The sequence below is a fragment of the Typopeltis vanoorti genome, chromosome 10, assembly GCF_054136105.1.
Source record: "Typopeltis vanoorti isolate ZY-2024b chromosome 10, IOZ_Tvanoo_1.0, whole genome shotgun sequence".
Lineage (NCBI taxonomy): Eukaryota > Metazoa > Arthropoda > Arachnida > Uropygi > Thelyphonidae > Typopeltis > Typopeltis vanoorti.
This window is the reverse complement of record NC_143558.1, coordinates 107322302-107340233: the sequence shown is the minus strand read 5'-3', so window position 1 is coordinate 107340233 and position 17932 is coordinate 107322302. Positions and strand designations below refer to the sequence as shown.

Sequence of the window (17932 nt, the reverse complement as noted above, 5' to 3'; positions counted from 1 at the left end):
TGGCATTGCATTTCATTGGCCAGTGCTTCATAATTAGGAGAATATGATGATATTCCAGTTCTTAAACTGGAATGAACAACTTCAAATGCGCGTCTACTTTACACTGTATGCGTTTAATACTTGTCATGTGTCATTAACGCATGCACCATATAGCATGCCATGAATTGTTGCGTGATTATTTCAAACTATATGGCACACGGTTGAACAGCGGCGGGCACACACAAATTGGTCGACGGGCACCATGGTGCCTGCAGGCATAGGGTTGGGAACCCCTGGTCCAAAGGAAACATGATAATTAGTATTTTGTTTCATCCCCTTTCCCCTAGCTTTTATGACCATTTGTAAATGGTTGGGCATATTATTTACTAGCAGTTAACAGGTTTTTTTTTTAATTCTCAATCAATACATGCCCATGTGGTCTGCAGACTAGAAACAAGTTTAATTAGCTCTCTTGGGGCAACTTTTTTAAGATGTTTATTTATAATTCCACACAAATTCTCAACAGGGTTTAAATCTGGTGCATTTGCTGCTCAAAGAATTACATTCATTTTGCTTTCTTGGAGCCATCTAGCAGTGGTTTTTTGCAAGTGTGACAAGAAGCTGAATCTTTCTCTAAAAGGAAATCACCATCACATAAATCTTTCAATGCTAGTAACATAAAGTGCTCAAGAATTTCTTGGTACACTTTGGAATTGACTCTTTTGTACATAATACACAGCCTACCTGGACCCTTTGCGGTCATACAAGCCCACACCATGACAAAGGTTAAAAATTTTACCGAACGTTTCATGCATTCTTTATTATTATTATTAAAGAGACCTCCAGGGAGTCAGGGACTCATTGAGGGAGGTCACATACTACACACACCAGCTATCATAATTATTCTTGAATTAATTCACACTGCTTGCACTCACAACATCCAATGGCAATCCATTCCAGTCATGTACCACCATATGAGAGAAAAATCTAGCCCTCACTCTCTTCTTAGTGGCCTTCATTCTCAGCTTCCAAGGATGCCATCTTGTCCTTTTCCCACCGTCCATAAATTGAAAAATTCCATCAGTTAAAATCCTATGTGGCCCTTTCAGAAATTTGTAACTCTCAATCATATCACCTCTTTCTCATTTGCTAGTGTCTGCAGTCTACAAATTCTCAATCTGTCTTCATAATCAGTATTCCACAATCCTGATATCAATTGTAACACTCTCCTTTGTACTCTCTCTCTCTCCAGTATATCAGAATCACAACGGAAAACAGGAGACCAGACCTGTGCACAATAGTCCAAGTGATGTCTTATCAAGAATTTGTAAAGAGGCAAAATGCCATCCTTATCTTTACATACACATTCATTTCCACGTTGCAATTATCTTTTGAGTTGTAGATGTTACATCTTTGTTACATGGCACCTGAATTTCAACTTCTTATCTACTAACACTCTAGGATCTATAGCCTCATCAGCTTCGGCTAGCATAATCCCAATACAATGTGACATTGGATATCTAATCACACCGAAGTGAATGACTTTACATTTACCAATGTTCACATTTTCTAGCCTATTCAAATCAATCTGCAAGTACTGCATATCAGCAGAATTTATGATTCTGCTGATATACCTATCTTTGCATCATCAATAAATAGTTGTATGTCTCTTGTCAAATCCTTCCAAATAGCATTAATGTACAGATTGAATAATAGTGGACCAAGTACTGATACTTGTGGTTCACCACTGGTTACCTTAAATCTTGCAGACTCTCATCCCCCATATACAACTTTTTGATATCTGTCTCAGTCGGCATCCTCTTATCCATGCTAATATTCTATAATCCAAACCCATATCCAATTTATGCAACAGTCTGCCATGCTGTATTCTGTCAAAAGCCTTAGCAAAATTCAAAAGTATCATGGTATCCATTCCCCTTATCTAGTTCACTGGTAATTTTGTTATAGAATGTGAGTAAGTTGCTAAAACATGACCTTCCCTTAGTAAATCCATGTTGCTCATTGCAAAGTAGAGATTCACTGTCAATCCATTTCTGAATGTGGGCCGTAACCAATTTTTCCAAAATCTTCACCATCACTCCTGAGATGTTTGTGCTATGGAATTACCATACATTACAGGTATCCCTTTATATATGCGGCTATGATTAATGCGGTTTTGATTAGTGGACAAAAAATTATTGTGACCATAAACTTGATATATGCGGTATCAAATTTGATTAGTGCAGCCCAAAAAGTTTGAAAATAAGCAAAGAGTTAAACTTGGTCAATGAAACCCATTAGGTCACGTGGTACGAGTCGTGCTCCAACGTTAGTATCTAACTCTTGGCCTCAGTGCTTCAATTTATCAGCAGATAAATCTACCGCATATCACGTAATTTTCAAATTATGTAAAGCATTAACCTTCGTAACCATGGCCTCGAAAAAGAGTAATAAACGAAAACATATTGGATACTAAAATTGACTGCATTCAAGGCTTACTATATTAGAAGAACTTTTGCCCAGGCAAATCAAGCTACAATTGGAGACGATCCAATCACTCTAGAGGAATTTTGGAAAAAATACGATATTAAACAAGCAGTTGTAAACATTCACGAGTCTTGGGAAGAAGTGACATCCAACTGTATGAGAGCAGTCTGGAAGAATCTTTTGCCTGAATCTGCAAATACTTTTGGTAGTTCTATTAATCCCGTCAACTAAGTTATCGATGATATTGTTTTGATTGGAAGTGCTCTTAGCTTTGAGAATATCGATTCAGAAAATGTTCGGGAATTATTGGAATTGCATTCAAAAGATCTAAGTAATGAAGATCTTCTTGGAGTCGAACATCAACAGGCATACGAAGAGGAAGAAGAAAAGGAAAGTGAAGATGTATCTAAAGAAATCACTATCAAAGAATTTGAGGAAATGTTTAGGACAATTGAGAAGGCAAAAGAACTTGCACTAGAGATAGATCCAAATGTAGAGAGAAGCATGAATGTTAGTCACGGTTTAGATAAACAGATTGATTGTTATTGCAAAATCATGGAGGAGACAAAAAATCTACCACTGTTTAATTTATGTTAGATAAGTGTTTTTATAAAAAATAAAAATTAGATAAGTTTTTATGTAACAAATATGTATAAATAAAATATATAAATACATGTCACCTTAAAAAATAAATGATGTTTAAATTTTTATATTTTTCAGGATTCATTATAATTATTCCCTTTAATTCTTAACATTGAATAATGTGGTTTTGATATATGAGGTGTCCATTGAGGATTAAGGCATATATCAAGGGATGCCTGTACTTCCATTCTTGCTGAATCTTCTCTGTTATGGGACTCATATTAAACAGTCTGGTCAAAGGAATAGCCAGTTCAGCTGAACACTATTTTAGCACACATGCTAATAACCCATCAGTCCCTACTGTTGAATTCTTATTCAGTTAGTGCAACAGCTCTAATACCTCATCCTCATACACGAGTTTCTTCATCCACTGAAGAGGTAGCAGTGAGCTCAATGTTACGTACACCAGGTTGATAGCTTTTAACAAAATGGGCACTCATTAGTTGAACAACTCTTCTGCAACTTTAACTCTCACACCTTTAGAAGAGTTATTCTTTCTTTCTTTTACTTGCTGCATATTGATAGAATTCTTGTGGATTGTCTTTAGCATGCAGAGCTAGTTTCTTTTCATACTCAGACTTTGCTTTCCATACAAGTTATGACTGTTCTAACCTGCTGCTTATAATTTTCATAATGGACATCATCCTTATGCACATGGTATTCCTTCCACATCATCCTTTTTCTTACAAATCTCTTGCTTAATAAGATTATACATCCATTTGACTCCTACCTTATTTATTCTTCAAACTCTTGGGACACATTCCGATATCACTTCATTTAAGTATTGTTTAAATTTTAGTATCATTTAAGTATTTTGTATCAAATACTTCTTGCTTAAGATGCCAAACACGTATCCTTTGATGACTGTGGGACATACACAAAACTTAATTTCATCTCTAAAAAGTACCTTTTTTAATCCTCTTGATCCCCACAAAAGTCTTTACACCATTGCACTCTAACTGCCTTTTGTTTGGAAGTCATGAGTGGCCTTTTCTTAGGCACATGTTATTTAAAACCCAATGTGTGAAGTCATCTCAACATCATAGATTTAGATACATTCACACCTAGTTCTTGCTATCTCCAGTGAAAATACCTTACACTTTGGAAGTGGTTTTTCTTCATGATATTCTTCAATCTCCTCTTATCTCTTAATATGGTTATTACCTTTTGATTGCTATTGCAGCGATTATTTTGAAAACTCCAGTTATTAGAATACTGTCTTAATACTATACTCACGTTTTGGTGAGAACATGTCAATTCCTTAGCTATTAATTGTTGAGTTTGGCCTGCTTTGTGTAGAGGTACTGTACAAAAGTCTTAGCTTCCAGTATGTCACTCGTTTGATCCATGTTTAGCAATTGATTAACTGAAATCCATCTGCAAACGATTCCTCACACATAAGTCAGTCTCACAGCTGCTGAAATATAACATGTTGCTGTGCTCTCCTCATTTGGAATATTCCAATATTTTGAACCATGTTAAAAATATTCTAATTTTGTGAATGTTTTCAAATATTAGTTTTCTTATAATGCATTTTACATTTTTATGTGATTACATGGTTATATAGATCATTATCTAAATCTACAATTTAGATAATACTAATTCATGTTTTGGCAATAATTATTTTCTTTGCAATAAATTAGAATTGCAAATCATTCGACATGTTTTCTTTGATTATTCTAATTTTTTAATTTGGAGGTATATTATTACATTATCCCAGTAATAACATATGCATATTGTTCAGAACTTTGGAAATGAATCATATTCTTCATTAGGGTTTGAAATTCTATTGCAACAAGTATTATATAAAGAATTGTTATTTACTGTTAAATTTTGAAAATTGAAGATCAGGTGTCTTAATAGTAATAAAATTAAATACTTTTTTTTTTACTTGTTAGAAATAAGATGTTTATATTTCTAGGTGATGTTTCTTAATGAACTGGAAGAAATTTTAGATGTGATTGAACCAGCAGAATTTACTAAAATTATGGTCCCTCTGTTTCGACAGCTATCTAAATGTGTTTCATCTCCCCATTTCCAGGTATGCAATAAGGATGAACTCATAAATACTTTCTATGTTTTCATTGTAATTATAGTATGATAAACAAATATTAATGTCACGAAATATCATGGTCTCTTCATTTTAAGTATGTTATCTTCATGCAGTTGGTGGCAGAAAGGACAATTAAAATGGCATCCATGTAGTGTCAGAAAATTCTAAAATATTTTGCTGCATAGAATTTTCTTAACGTTAAAGATCGCCTGTTGCTATTTTTAGTTGTAGATACATTTTATTATTTTATAAAGAATTATTTTATTGAGATTATTTCAATTAGCTTTGCAAATATATACTATAGTCAGCCCACACTATAGTAAACGCTATTATAACAAACATGCTCAATATAACAAGCTGTGTGAAAAGTCCCAACCAATCCTACAAAGTCCATTGTTATACTAACAGACATTCACTGTATCACATTAGCCACCATGAAAGCTAGTTCCTGTAGATAAGTGTTTGTTGTAGTGAGAATTTACTGTGTATGCCTTTCTGCAAATAGTGTGACTTATTTATTATCTGAATATCAGTTGTCTGAGTAGTAGGTGCCATTTTGGCTTAAAGAATCATTCAGGATGTAATCGTGCACCTTAACTGGAACAGTTATGGTTGTAGCTGCAGTTAGTGGTTCTATTCAAAAATTGGTTGTCTGGTGTTAGTTGGCTCTAAGTGATAATGTATGTCATATACATAAGTCGTGTTTATATGCAGATGTCAGACATGAGAATGTGAAAGTATTTATTTATTTATTTATTTTTTTGTTTATTTGCTTTATAATTTTTGTTGGATATCGTTTTTAAGGAAGAGATCTTAATCAGTCTTAATTACAGTGATGACACTACTATCATTCTTTGTACTTTTTTGATTTGGGAATACAGTAATACCCCATTTTACAGTGATCCACTCATATGATGCCTTTCAAGTATGACCAGTGCCCTTTTATACGATGCTCTATTCACATATGTGACAAGTTAGCAACATGATTTAACCATTAATCAACCACTGGGCAGTTTTTGGTGTGCTGTTTGTTTACAACATCATTGCTCACTACTTTTCTTTGTGTTTTGCTGTGAATTATAAATGTTTATGGCTATTATTTTATTTTATTGGTATTGATAATGGCAAATGAAATTCAAAGTAAGCTGTTGCTTCCAGTGAAAAGAAGACATGCCATCCTGTTATATAAGATACCAAGATTAAAATTGTTAAATTTACTTTAGTGAAGATGGCAAGTTAAATCTGGAAATAGACAACAGAATGAGCAAAGCAGGTAGTATGTTGAGGGAGCCAGTTGAATACATTTATACGGAATAAGAGAGAAATTAGCCAGAATACTAAACTAGCTTTATACAAGACAGTGTTAAAACTGGTTTTAAGTTATGGAATGGAGAGTTGGGTTAGAAATAAAGCATTCAATCAAAGATTAGAGACCACGGATATGAGAATTATTAGAAAAATTAGTGACCCAAACAGATGGCATCGATTTCAGAATCATATTAAAAATGAAGACATTAAGGAGAAACTTCACATTGTTTGCATTCAAGAATGTGTGAGTAGGGCTAATCTAAGTTGGTATGGTCATTTAAAAGGAATGGGAGGTGAAAGATTAACAAAATGCATGTTTGATGCTGAGATGGCAGGAAAGAAGTTCAAAGGAAGACCAAGGTCTAGGTGGATTGATTCGGTCAGAAGTGCCTCAAGAGAATGAAATGTTAGATATGACAATATTGGAGTGCTGACAGTAATAGACGGTAATAGACTAATTTGGAGAAAAATTGTTGATAGGAGATTAATAATAATATAAAGTTAATTATGTAGTGCTGTCATAATAGCCTGAACATCCCTTTGGGGTACATATAAGGAAATTAATGATGATGAAATTTAGTGTGGTTTGAAGTTTGGTGCATCACTTCTCAACTTCAAACCACACTATAGATTGGGATAACAGCTCAATGCCATACATAGAGGAAGATTACAGATGTCGAATATTTAAAGAAGCTACAGTGGTCCTATGAACAGGAAACAACCTTAATAGAAATCAAGGAGTAATATTAAACGATATATGGAAAAATCTTATTAACTCGTTAAGTTTAACGGAACTGCAGTATGCCAAAAACTATATAACGCGTATTTATAATAATGACTGAAGTATATCGCTTCACGCATACCATGTCACGCGGTGCCTTCCAATTTTGTTGTCTAACCGTTGTAAACTGTTACTGCATTCCTTCATTGTTTTCATATATTAGTTTTTTTTCACCATTTAGTCTTGACAAAGCTAGTCAGTTTTGCTAGCGAAACTAGTCGACGAATTTGTGCATATTTGTATTAAACCTATGGTCTTATAATCCAAATATCGGTTGTATTAATTAATATTTTTTCATTTTAAAAAATTTTTACCATAATTTTGATATTTTATCCGAACACGTGTACACTGTACTTACAGTGTGTGTGTGTGTATATTTCGAAAGTTGCAGTATCCCCACGATATCAAGCCACGATCCGCCACTGGAGAATCCCTTAGGATCCTCCAGTGGCGGCTCGTGTAATGTAAAATCCCAGACCTTAATCTGTTTTCCTTAGAGAACAGATTAAGGTAGCCATCTTTAGATAAGGCTTGAATACCATGCAGAGGTTGTACTATTTTAGAGTTCTGGCTGTTATTATAACCCTGGTTATAATAACAATGATAGTATTACTATAGTCAATATCTTGAGAGAGATGTGAGGAGATGGAAGGAACAATTATTTTAATGACCTTTTCGGCATGCATTAGTTACCTTACATGGATGTTAACTGGTAGATCAGTTAACATATACCTTGAAGAACATAAAAATTACATCTGAGATCATCTGTATGGCAACTCAGGATTGGCACACCATGCTCTGGATATTCCTTCACATAGGATCAGATGGAGAAAAACATTTTTGTTACATAGAAGTTATTACAGTTGCAAGAGGCTATTCTTAGAATCTCCATCAGCTATGAATCATTCTCTCAACCTTAACAAGTATGGTTGCATTAATTTACTAAAGATTTGGGAGACTATCATTTTAAGACCTAATAGTCAGAATTCTCTAAATTAACTTTGTAATAGCTATCTGTGATTGTCTGTGAAAGTACTAGTGGTGGTAGTCGGCGATAGATGGCGTTGGTGGTAGTGTTGTGTCCCAATTTATGTGATGATTATTCTATCTAGAGAAATTCTGCTTATCTACAACTTTTATCTATGTACGAGATATCACCCCAAAATACAAATATTTAAGCGTTTTCTCCCCTTAGTGTCCCTAATATTATACTGCACCTTTTGGGACATTTAGTTTGAGATATTAAATACAAAAACAAGGAGCAATTACTAAAATATGTCTGAGCATGAAACTATTAAATAGTCGTGACCCTCTATCTTGTAACTTAACACATTAATTTCCCGCATGATTAGGTTCGTACGTTTTCAAGTGGTGCATTGGGCAGCAATTTCAGACAACTGTTTTATCAATGAACAAAGGTTTATTAAACTCATTAGCATGGTACAATTCAATTTCTAATATAATTCAATTCAATACTAAGAAAATATTTACAAAATAACATTAGCTTATCACAAGTAATTTGGCTATGATCCTATATGGGTATTGCGATCATGCCACCATAGCAAATGCAATTCATACAATCATATGTATAATCCCAGATCTAATTAACACATTAGTTAACCCTATATTAGTCTGAATATGCTATATGCTGTAGCACCTGGACATATGTAATCAACTCACTCTATTTAACTATCTAAACTTTGTAGATTAAATTATCCTTTCACTGTGTTAACACATAACTTTGACATTTAAAACTTTCCTATAAGTTACAATACACATGCATAAATCTGAGGACACTTAATTACTTATATAATATTAATATTAACAAGCATACTTTCATTATAATCAGTCATGTACTGAAGTCCTAGTATAAATTTCCTTAGTCTCTTCAACATTCAGTAATAGAATAATGATTACAATTACAGAACGATTTTCAGTTAACACAAGATTTTTTTACAGTACCTTTTTCTCTTGAATTTTCCATGTTGGCCTCTACCTTTTTCCGATTGAACTATCCTGGTATGATCTCTTCTATAATTGGTCACTCCTAAGTTCTTTTGGCATTAAACTGTGCTTATGCGATTTTTACTTTCGTACTTGAATTACGGACACTTTTAGAATCATCCATACAATGGCTGTGAAACTCTTTACGTGGACACTGACTTCTTTACAGATTTTCCTTTCTCGTAGTTGTTGTCACTGGATGATGAAACACTTAGACAATACCTTCTTTCCTTTGGTTAAATGGCATTCCTCGTTTCTTACCATAGGAAATATGGAATCGAAGTCCTGCTCACTTTTGTTTCCTTGTTGTGACGACGGAGATTAACTCCAATCCCGCCACTCAGGAAAACCGCGTGAAAACCTATATGAAGGAGCTTGTGAAGAAACTATCTGGGAAAAAGCCTTATGGGGGGGTTCCTAACCCTTTTATACCTTGACCCCTACTGGCACCTTCTTTAATTTCGACTTCACCGACCAATTAGGGTGGCGTTTTTCTGGCAAACATCCTGAGGTCAGCGAACACGCGACTGACACGTGACGATGTCTCAATCCAGGAATTGACCCTGAGCGATAGTCTATTGTTTTCTTTTGCTAGCCTCAAAATTAATCCCCCTTCCAAAATTTTTCTATGAATTTACTTAATATTTTAATCTCTAGCCTCTCACATACAATTTCTTATGACTAATACTTTCTGTCTTACTTAGCTAATTTTTTCATATCACAACTGTAATATATTCCTTCTTTTATTATTTAGATCAACAAACACTTTTTCTGTTATATATTTTACTTGAATGCAAGAATATTTTTCTTTCTTTAAATAATTTGTGTATTAGCTTTTATACAGGGGTTTTATTTTATTTTCTCCTCATGTTACACCATGATAACTGAAAATTCCACATAGTAAAGGTATCAGGGTGTAACAGTAGATTATGAAGGTTGGTGGAGTAGTGAGATGAAGAGTTGTAGAGTATATGCCCTCCCTCGATGAGTCTTTGGACTCCCTGGAGGTGTGATGTAATAATAATATAAGGACATTAGGTGTCAGTTCCTGATTTATGCTCATGCATAGACCACCTACACTTTTTTTACCATGTAGGCATTCGGAACTGAAATTCTACTGAATAAGTTGGTTAATCCTTATTCCTGTAGGTATCCTATGTCTGTAGAACCATGTGTTCACGGGGCCGGTTTGCCTGCTTGCGGGAGGAAAAATCCCAGATAAACTGGGGAGAGAAACCTTGCGGTCCACACCCAAGACCGGCTAACTTGGCCGTGGCTGAGAAAGATCCTAAGCTCTTCATGTCGGCGACAGGAATCGAACTCAGGACATTCCTTTCCCAAGCATATGGTTGCGAAGTGCATAGCCACTCAGCTAACCGCATGGACAGGTGTCAGTTACAATTTTAGATTGTTTCTACAGTTGCTTAATGCTGTGTGCCTGTCACAGTTATCATTGTGCTCTGATGGGTAGAAAACCAGTAAAATATTAGTGAATTTAATGAATGCTTTTTTGGTGGTATTTATACCATTAAGCATTATTATGGACAAAAAAAATTGAATAGTTCCATATTGAACTATAAATAATATAAAGAATATGCTCAAGAATAGGGTTTTTATATTCATTACAATTTAATGGTGTTATGATAGGCTAGCTGTTGCATGAACGACCACTTGAAAATATGATTTATTATTACTATTGCATAGAGTCTGAAGTTTCATTGTGGGATATCCACACTATTCCACAATAGTTTTCCTTGAATGCACACACAGACAAAGCATTCAGCAGATTCTGGCAATCTTTTCCACTCTTTTGCCTCTCTTCCACTGAAAAATCTTGTCTTCACATCCTTGCTAATCACTCACTGAATTTCAAGGTATTATCCTTTGTTCTGCCTCTGCTATCAGTCATCTAAAACTGTTTTAGTAACCTAAACATTTCTGTTGTATCTCTTTTTTTCCATCTATCAACCAGCTTCTGCAACTCATAGGCCTTTAGTTTGTCATCATAGGAAGCATTTCACAGGCCACTCACCATCTTGATCGCTTGCCTCTGAATCTTCTTCACCACTTCCACATCTCCAAGAAGCCCAAACTCAGGTCATTAGACCTGTACACAGTAATCTTGATGTGATAGTATCAAACTTTATAATTATTATTCTTATAGAGATTATTTGTTCATATTTTCTACATTTGCCACACATTTCAGTATTGAAATTTGGAATTATTATGATGTAATACATTCCTCTGGTATTAGCGATTTTAGTCTGTGTAAATAATTTTTGCAATATTCTGCAGTATTTGCAATATGTTGAATATCAGCACATTGATCAGCGAACATCAGATTGTTCTTTTATGCCTGTTGATAGTGTTATTATGATCATGCTCTACAGAAGTGGTGCTAAAATTAAGATTTATCCAGTTAATTTTAGAATCAGATTTTTAAAGCAAAAAGCATATATTTTTATTTATTAAAGGGAAAATAAATCTATAAATACATCAAAAGAGAAGTAAAAACAAAATATTTCTTCTCGTTAAATTGCAGTACGAGCCAGTATATTTTGGTAAAAAAATTCCTATGGTAAAAAAAATCAGGTTTAGAGTTGGACTCAGAAAGAATATTATGATCCATCAATCTATTCATTGGAATCATCAGATGCTGTATGGTCATTCTGTTCCTTGGGAATGTGCCACTCTAGTCTTCATGAGGTGTTCCTGTTGTACATTTTTCTTTAGTTTTCACCTCTCTGAAGATCAGTCACTCTAGGCACACCATCCATCCATTTCATTCAGGGGTCTATCCCTTCCTCTTTTTACAGGAACTTTTTCTTCTGTTACTGCTTTGAGAAGTCCTCCTTCCATTTTTTCATTGTGCCCAAAGCATTTCAGTTTTCTTCTATCAGTATCTTTAAGGAGTCTTAAAATTCTACCAATCCTTTCTAGCACCCATCCATTTGACTGCCTTTCAGTATGATATGCTGACCTAGTTGGTCAGCGAAAATACTAGTGGTGTTACATTCACTTAGACCAAACATGCCACACTCAGGCCTAACTCTCATATTCTTTCCCGCTTTTGCATTAAAAGTCTCCTAAGATGAAAAGTACATCCTTCCTTCATAGGCAGTCCAATACAATCTGTAGGTTTTCATAGAATTATTCACTCTCTTTGTTAGGCATATCTGTGTGGGGTGCAACTACCATGATTGTCACATTGGTGGGGTGAGCCTCAAGTCTAATGCAGAGTATCCTGTCATTAACAGGATTAACCAAGGAGAGTTCTTGCTTGAACTTTCTTCACTGTACTACCACAGCTACCTCCTGATGCATTGAGTCACATCCTAAATTAACAACTACCTTACTAGCCCGCCTTTGGAAATTACATACTCCATTCCATCTGGTCACTGTAATTCCCAGGATGTTAATTTTATACCTTTCCAACTAGTTCCAGATAATATCAAGAATACCTTGATATTATATATCTACAGACCCTGTGCATTCCATATGCCTATGTAAAGTTTAAGTCTAAGGGTAATCCCATATCTTCTGTATTCTTCAGTCACAGTAACACTGACTTATGTTGGAGAATGTAATATACTTCTCAAACAGAATCCTCTGTCTAATCCCTGAATGCAGCATGAGATGTATAAGGCACAAACTTATTATGATTTTGAAGTGAAGTCACTGCAAGAAACAAGTGGCAGGGTTGCAGAAGTCCTTTCCACATATCAGAGGAGTTTTGGTCCCAATTCATCCCACATTGGCAAGATGGTTGAAACTTCAGCCTACTAAGTGAGGCAAATACTTGAGAGAGAAGGCAGATTCCCACTCCATATGAAGAAAAGGCCGAAATAGTTAAATAGGAAAGATACTCTAATAGCATTGGTTGGGGGGGGGGGAAGCAGAAGAAAAGAAAGAAAGGAGGAGAAAAACAGTCTATAGATAATATAACATGAAGTAAGGCATGGTTTAGCATCAGATACCTCGAGTTTGCCACTCCCATACTCACCAAAGTGAGCTCTTGAGGAGAGAATATTACAATGGAAAAGAATAATCATGAGATTCTCAATTTCTTAGAATTAAGCTGACCTGGTTGGCCGAGTGGTTAGCATATCCGCTCTCCAGCCAAGAGGCTGTGGGTTCGAATCCTGCCATGGGCATGGATGTTTGTGATTGTCTATGAAAATACTAGTCGTGATGGGCAGTAGATGGCATTGGTGTAGTTACAGTTCATTGTAGTTCGTGGGTTTGAGTGGTGGAGATGGAGAGTTGTAGAGCAAATGCCCTCCCTGGATGAGTCTATGGACTCTCCCTGGCGGTGTCACGTAATAATAATAATAAGTAAGAGAGTGCTTTTTTCACCTGTTAGAAATATACATTCCCTTAAAAATTAGACAAAACAAATGAAACAAATGATAATTAGACAAAACAAATGAACATTTTTATGCATTATTCTTCTTTTAGGTAGCTGAGAGAGCACTTTATTATTGGAATAATGAGTATATCATGAGCTTAATTAGTGACAATGCCAGCCAAATCCTGCCTATAATGTTTCCATCTCTGTACAGAAATTCCAAATCTCATTGGAATAAGTAAGTATTAAAGAATGTCCATTAATAAAATATAAGGATGAATCAATGATGAAAAGCGGTGAATGCATACTAAAATTTGTGCTTGCATTTTCTGTTTTTTATTTTTTCTTTTTTAATCACGAGGTTGGCTTGAATTTGCTCTCATAATGATTTCCAGTATTTTTGATAATGCAATATAAAACTGAAGTATTATGAACTGTTATATTTATAGTTATATGTTATATTGTTGTTTCTCTCTCTCTATTCTTATTTTTTATACTTCATTAACCTCTATTATCTTTTCTTGTATGTAGGCTAACTAGATTCCACCTAGGGATATTTCCTTTTCAGATACTGGCAAATTTATATTTATACTGTGCCAGCCAGTATCCTATAACAGGAATTTTATTCAAGTTCAGAGAAATATTCCTAGATTCACTGGTATACTCTAACACACACTTAAATAGATATCGGTACCTGCAGTCATGACCAGTGATCTATTACTTAAACATATATATCTAAAATTTCTCCCGCCATGGTTCTAATTTTATAAGTGGTAATTTGATATCTCGAATTCAGGCATGACTCAGGCATATGCAATAAAACATGTTTATTGGAACTAAATGACAATTACAACTAAATTGAATCAAATTACTAAAACTTCTAAATCTCTTGCTAAGTTAAATCTCATGCTAAGATAATTCTCACAATTCTAAATTAATCAAGTTCACCTAGACAGATCAAATTGTTAATCACACAGAACAATGGAAAGCAATAACAATATTGCACTAAATTAAAATTCTCTTATGTATGCTATTCATAGAGTACATACTATACAACTTGTTGCTTTCTCAGTTAAGGTTATCTACTAAACAAAATACACTTATTACTTCAGTCACATACAATTAGATTCATTCCTGACAATTCCTTGTCCAACAGAATTTTGCTGTCTCAAATACGAAATCCTATCCAAGTTCTCTAAAAGATTGTCCACATTACTTAATCAAACATAACTTTCAATCTTCTATCACTTCCGTAACATATAACAAAGATCTCTACATTACCCAGTTCTTTCCAAAGGTCTATTAACTACCACGTGTTGTTCTGATCAACCTTCGATTGGCAATCTGAGCGCCTGGCTTTTGGCTACGTCATCCTTTCTACTGCTGCCAGACTCAAACTATTTTCTTCTGCGACTGAGGGCTATCTCTGCTCCTTTCCAATGGGACATCCAGCGGCTGGCACGATTTCTGCATAGGCTGATGATTCGCGTACGACTCTGCGCGGAACTTGTTCAGCATAATCAGGAAAACGGCCCGCTGTCCAACATCATCGAATCCTGGCTCATCCTTTCTCCTACCGCCGGTCAAGAAGCCTCGAGATGAAATCCGGAACAAAAAGCCACGCAATATGGCATGCATTGCCTTATATCCCATGTTCTAGCGCCCTCTTTTTGTTGTATCCTTTTTTTCGCACAACCCTTAGTTTTAATGCCCTTAAGATGATCCCTACTCTCCCTATTGCTGTTAGGTGCTCTCTTCGAGGAAAGCGCACTTACGTTATTTTCCACGTACGCTGTAGCCTCCGGCGTTAGGACCAATATGTACATTTCAGACGCGGCCTTTGCACTCTTACTCATTACCTGTCTGGCGACTTACGTTATTTGAGATAGCTTAATAGGACACATATTTAACCTAATATTTCTTTTACATAGAATCATTAATTTGTACACAAAGTTCTTTACATAGTATTACAATTCTACTAAAAAGAGGTAATTCTAATTCTATTTACAGTAAGTACTTTATTTCTTCTGCTCGAATACAAGTGTTTTTTTTTTCTTTTCATCTGATTTTTCTGACTTGTTAAATCCTGAATGAATTGTTCCCTTTTAAAGGATCTTCATTCAGGATGTAACAGAACTGAATATTTTTTTTTGTTCTTTTTAAGAAAATGATAAGAAGATTTTATATGACACACACACACACACACACACACACAGAGTGAGTGAGCATGCCTCTGTTGGAAACGAGACTGAGGAAAGTGCGCACATGTTGTGCATAGGCATTGTGCAAGATGACCTTCAGATGGCATATGAATAATGTAGGCAAATAAAGTAATTTTTTTGTAATTCATTGATTGCTAACCTTTTCATGATAATTTGCTTAGGTTGAATTTACATGTCGGGAACTCCCTATATACATTCATGTGAATACTGATGTAGGGTAGTTAACTTATTGTACATCAGTATTAATACTATGGGTAGAAGGGTTAAATAATCTGGTAACTGCTATAATAAATTTAATTTAATCCTTTATACAAGTGTAAGCAAACAAAGTTTGTGCGTGAAGTATCTTCAGGACTGAGGCAACTCGTGGTAAAGGTGGACCTAGTTCTCATCCCTCCTTGTCTTAGTATCTTCCATAATGCAAAACACATCTCCTTGCAGACATATATAATGCTATGCATTAAGGGAAGGGCCACTATCCAGACCTGTTTTGACCTTTATTGAGATCTCGGTATAAGGTATTGAGGTATAAGGTGAGATATCACCTTATACCTCAATACCTCGGTATTGAGGTATAAGGTGAGATACCTTATTTAATAATAAGGTATCTCACCTTATTATTAAATTACTCTGGATTTAGAGAAAGTGAGACACCTTTTGGCAACTCATATAGGTAAATATGACTTCTCCATTGCTTCCACTTTAGTATCACTGCCTCTGGATCTGGCTCCCACTGATGAGACCTCAATTAAGGTCGAAATCGGTCTGGGTAGTGGCCCTTCCCTTAATGCATAGCCTTATACATGTCTGCAAGAAGATGTGCTTTGCGTTATAGGAGATACTAAGACAAGGAGTGATATGAGAGTTTGGTCCACCTTTACCACGAGTTGCCTCAGTCCTGAAGATACTTCAGGTGCAAACTTTGTTTGCTTACACTTGGATAAAGGATTAAACTAAATTTATTATAGTCTAACCAAGTGGGAAAAAACTTCAAACAACTGACATTTTAAGCTACTTCTAGCCTCCACTTTTATGAAAAAGTTTGATAAGAACTGAAATCACCATTGTTAACTCATTAAAATATGCTTGATCTGCTGGTCAGGTATGCCTGATAATGAAAAGCATATGCATAAGTTTGCTGTAATGGCTATTAAATTTATTCCAGAAGTTTTCTTAATCTCTCACTTAATACCATACAAATAATTTTCCAATTTTATCCTTTAATTGATACAGGAAAATATAGTGAGCAATGTAATAAGTTAATTTAAAGCAAAAAATAAAGATACAATTTATGGAGGGGGGAAAGAGAGGGAAACAGCACCTATCATACACCAATCATTTATATGAATGTTATCCATCATTTTATGGGTAAGGTTCATTCACAAATTTGATTACTGAAAGTTTTTTTTTTTTTTTTTTTTTTTTTTTTTTTTTTTTTTTTTTTAAAGAAGACTAAAAGATTATATTTGAGAGATTTACATGCAAAGGGACATTGTTATTAGGTCATTTACACACCAACACCTAAAAAAACCTAAAATGTTTAAAGTTACTTTAAAGAACTTCATTAGAAATATCAGGAAGTAAGGTAAAAAAATTTCCCTTTTCCATTATTAAGTTATCATTTTCATAAACTTTATTTGCTAAAACTTAGATTGACACTGTTTTATATTAATTTGGGTTAATATAAAGATTAAATCACTATTTACGTGTAGGTATATATGGCCCATTTTCACTTTAGCAAACACACTACTCTAACAAATTTAATCTCTGTAAAAAAAAGCTACTGAAAAACTCTAACCATAGTCCTTAAGATACAAAGCTATGCTAAAATAAATTCACTCCAGCAACCTATCCACTATAACAAACTAATTACTCTCGTCCAGAGGAGTTTGTTTTAGTGAGAGTCAACTGTAGTAAAGGTGGCAACTTTTTGGGATCATCTAATAGTGTTGTTAGTGCTTTACATATCATGAAATCTCACTGTAAATACAGTTGTGAGACTTGATAGAACACCAGCTGTATATTATGAGAAAGTGCAAGAGAACGTTGATGTATTCTGTATTAAACGGGTGGTGCCTCTGACTAGATCATTCAAGTCTCAACTGGTG

At 34.8% G+C, this 17932-nt stretch overlaps 1 protein-coding gene across 7 annotated transcripts in view; it reads left to right on the top strand.

The window, feature by feature from the left end:
- The window catches only part of LOC150102659 (serine/threonine-protein phosphatase 2A 56 kDa regulatory subunit gamma isoform-like), a 315572-nt gene that overhangs the window by 251848 nt on the left and 45792 nt on the right, over window positions 1-17932 (top strand). For all 7 annotated transcript variants that reach the window (XM_090399676.1, XM_090399677.1, XM_090399671.1 and 4 more), the window contains 2 exons: window positions 5030-5149; window positions 13713-13840. In XM_090399676.1, coding sequence (XP_090255802.1) covers window positions 5030-5149; window positions 13713-13840 — 248 coding nt within the window. The remainder of the gene's footprint in view (window positions 1-5029; window positions 5150-13712; window positions 13841-17932) is intronic.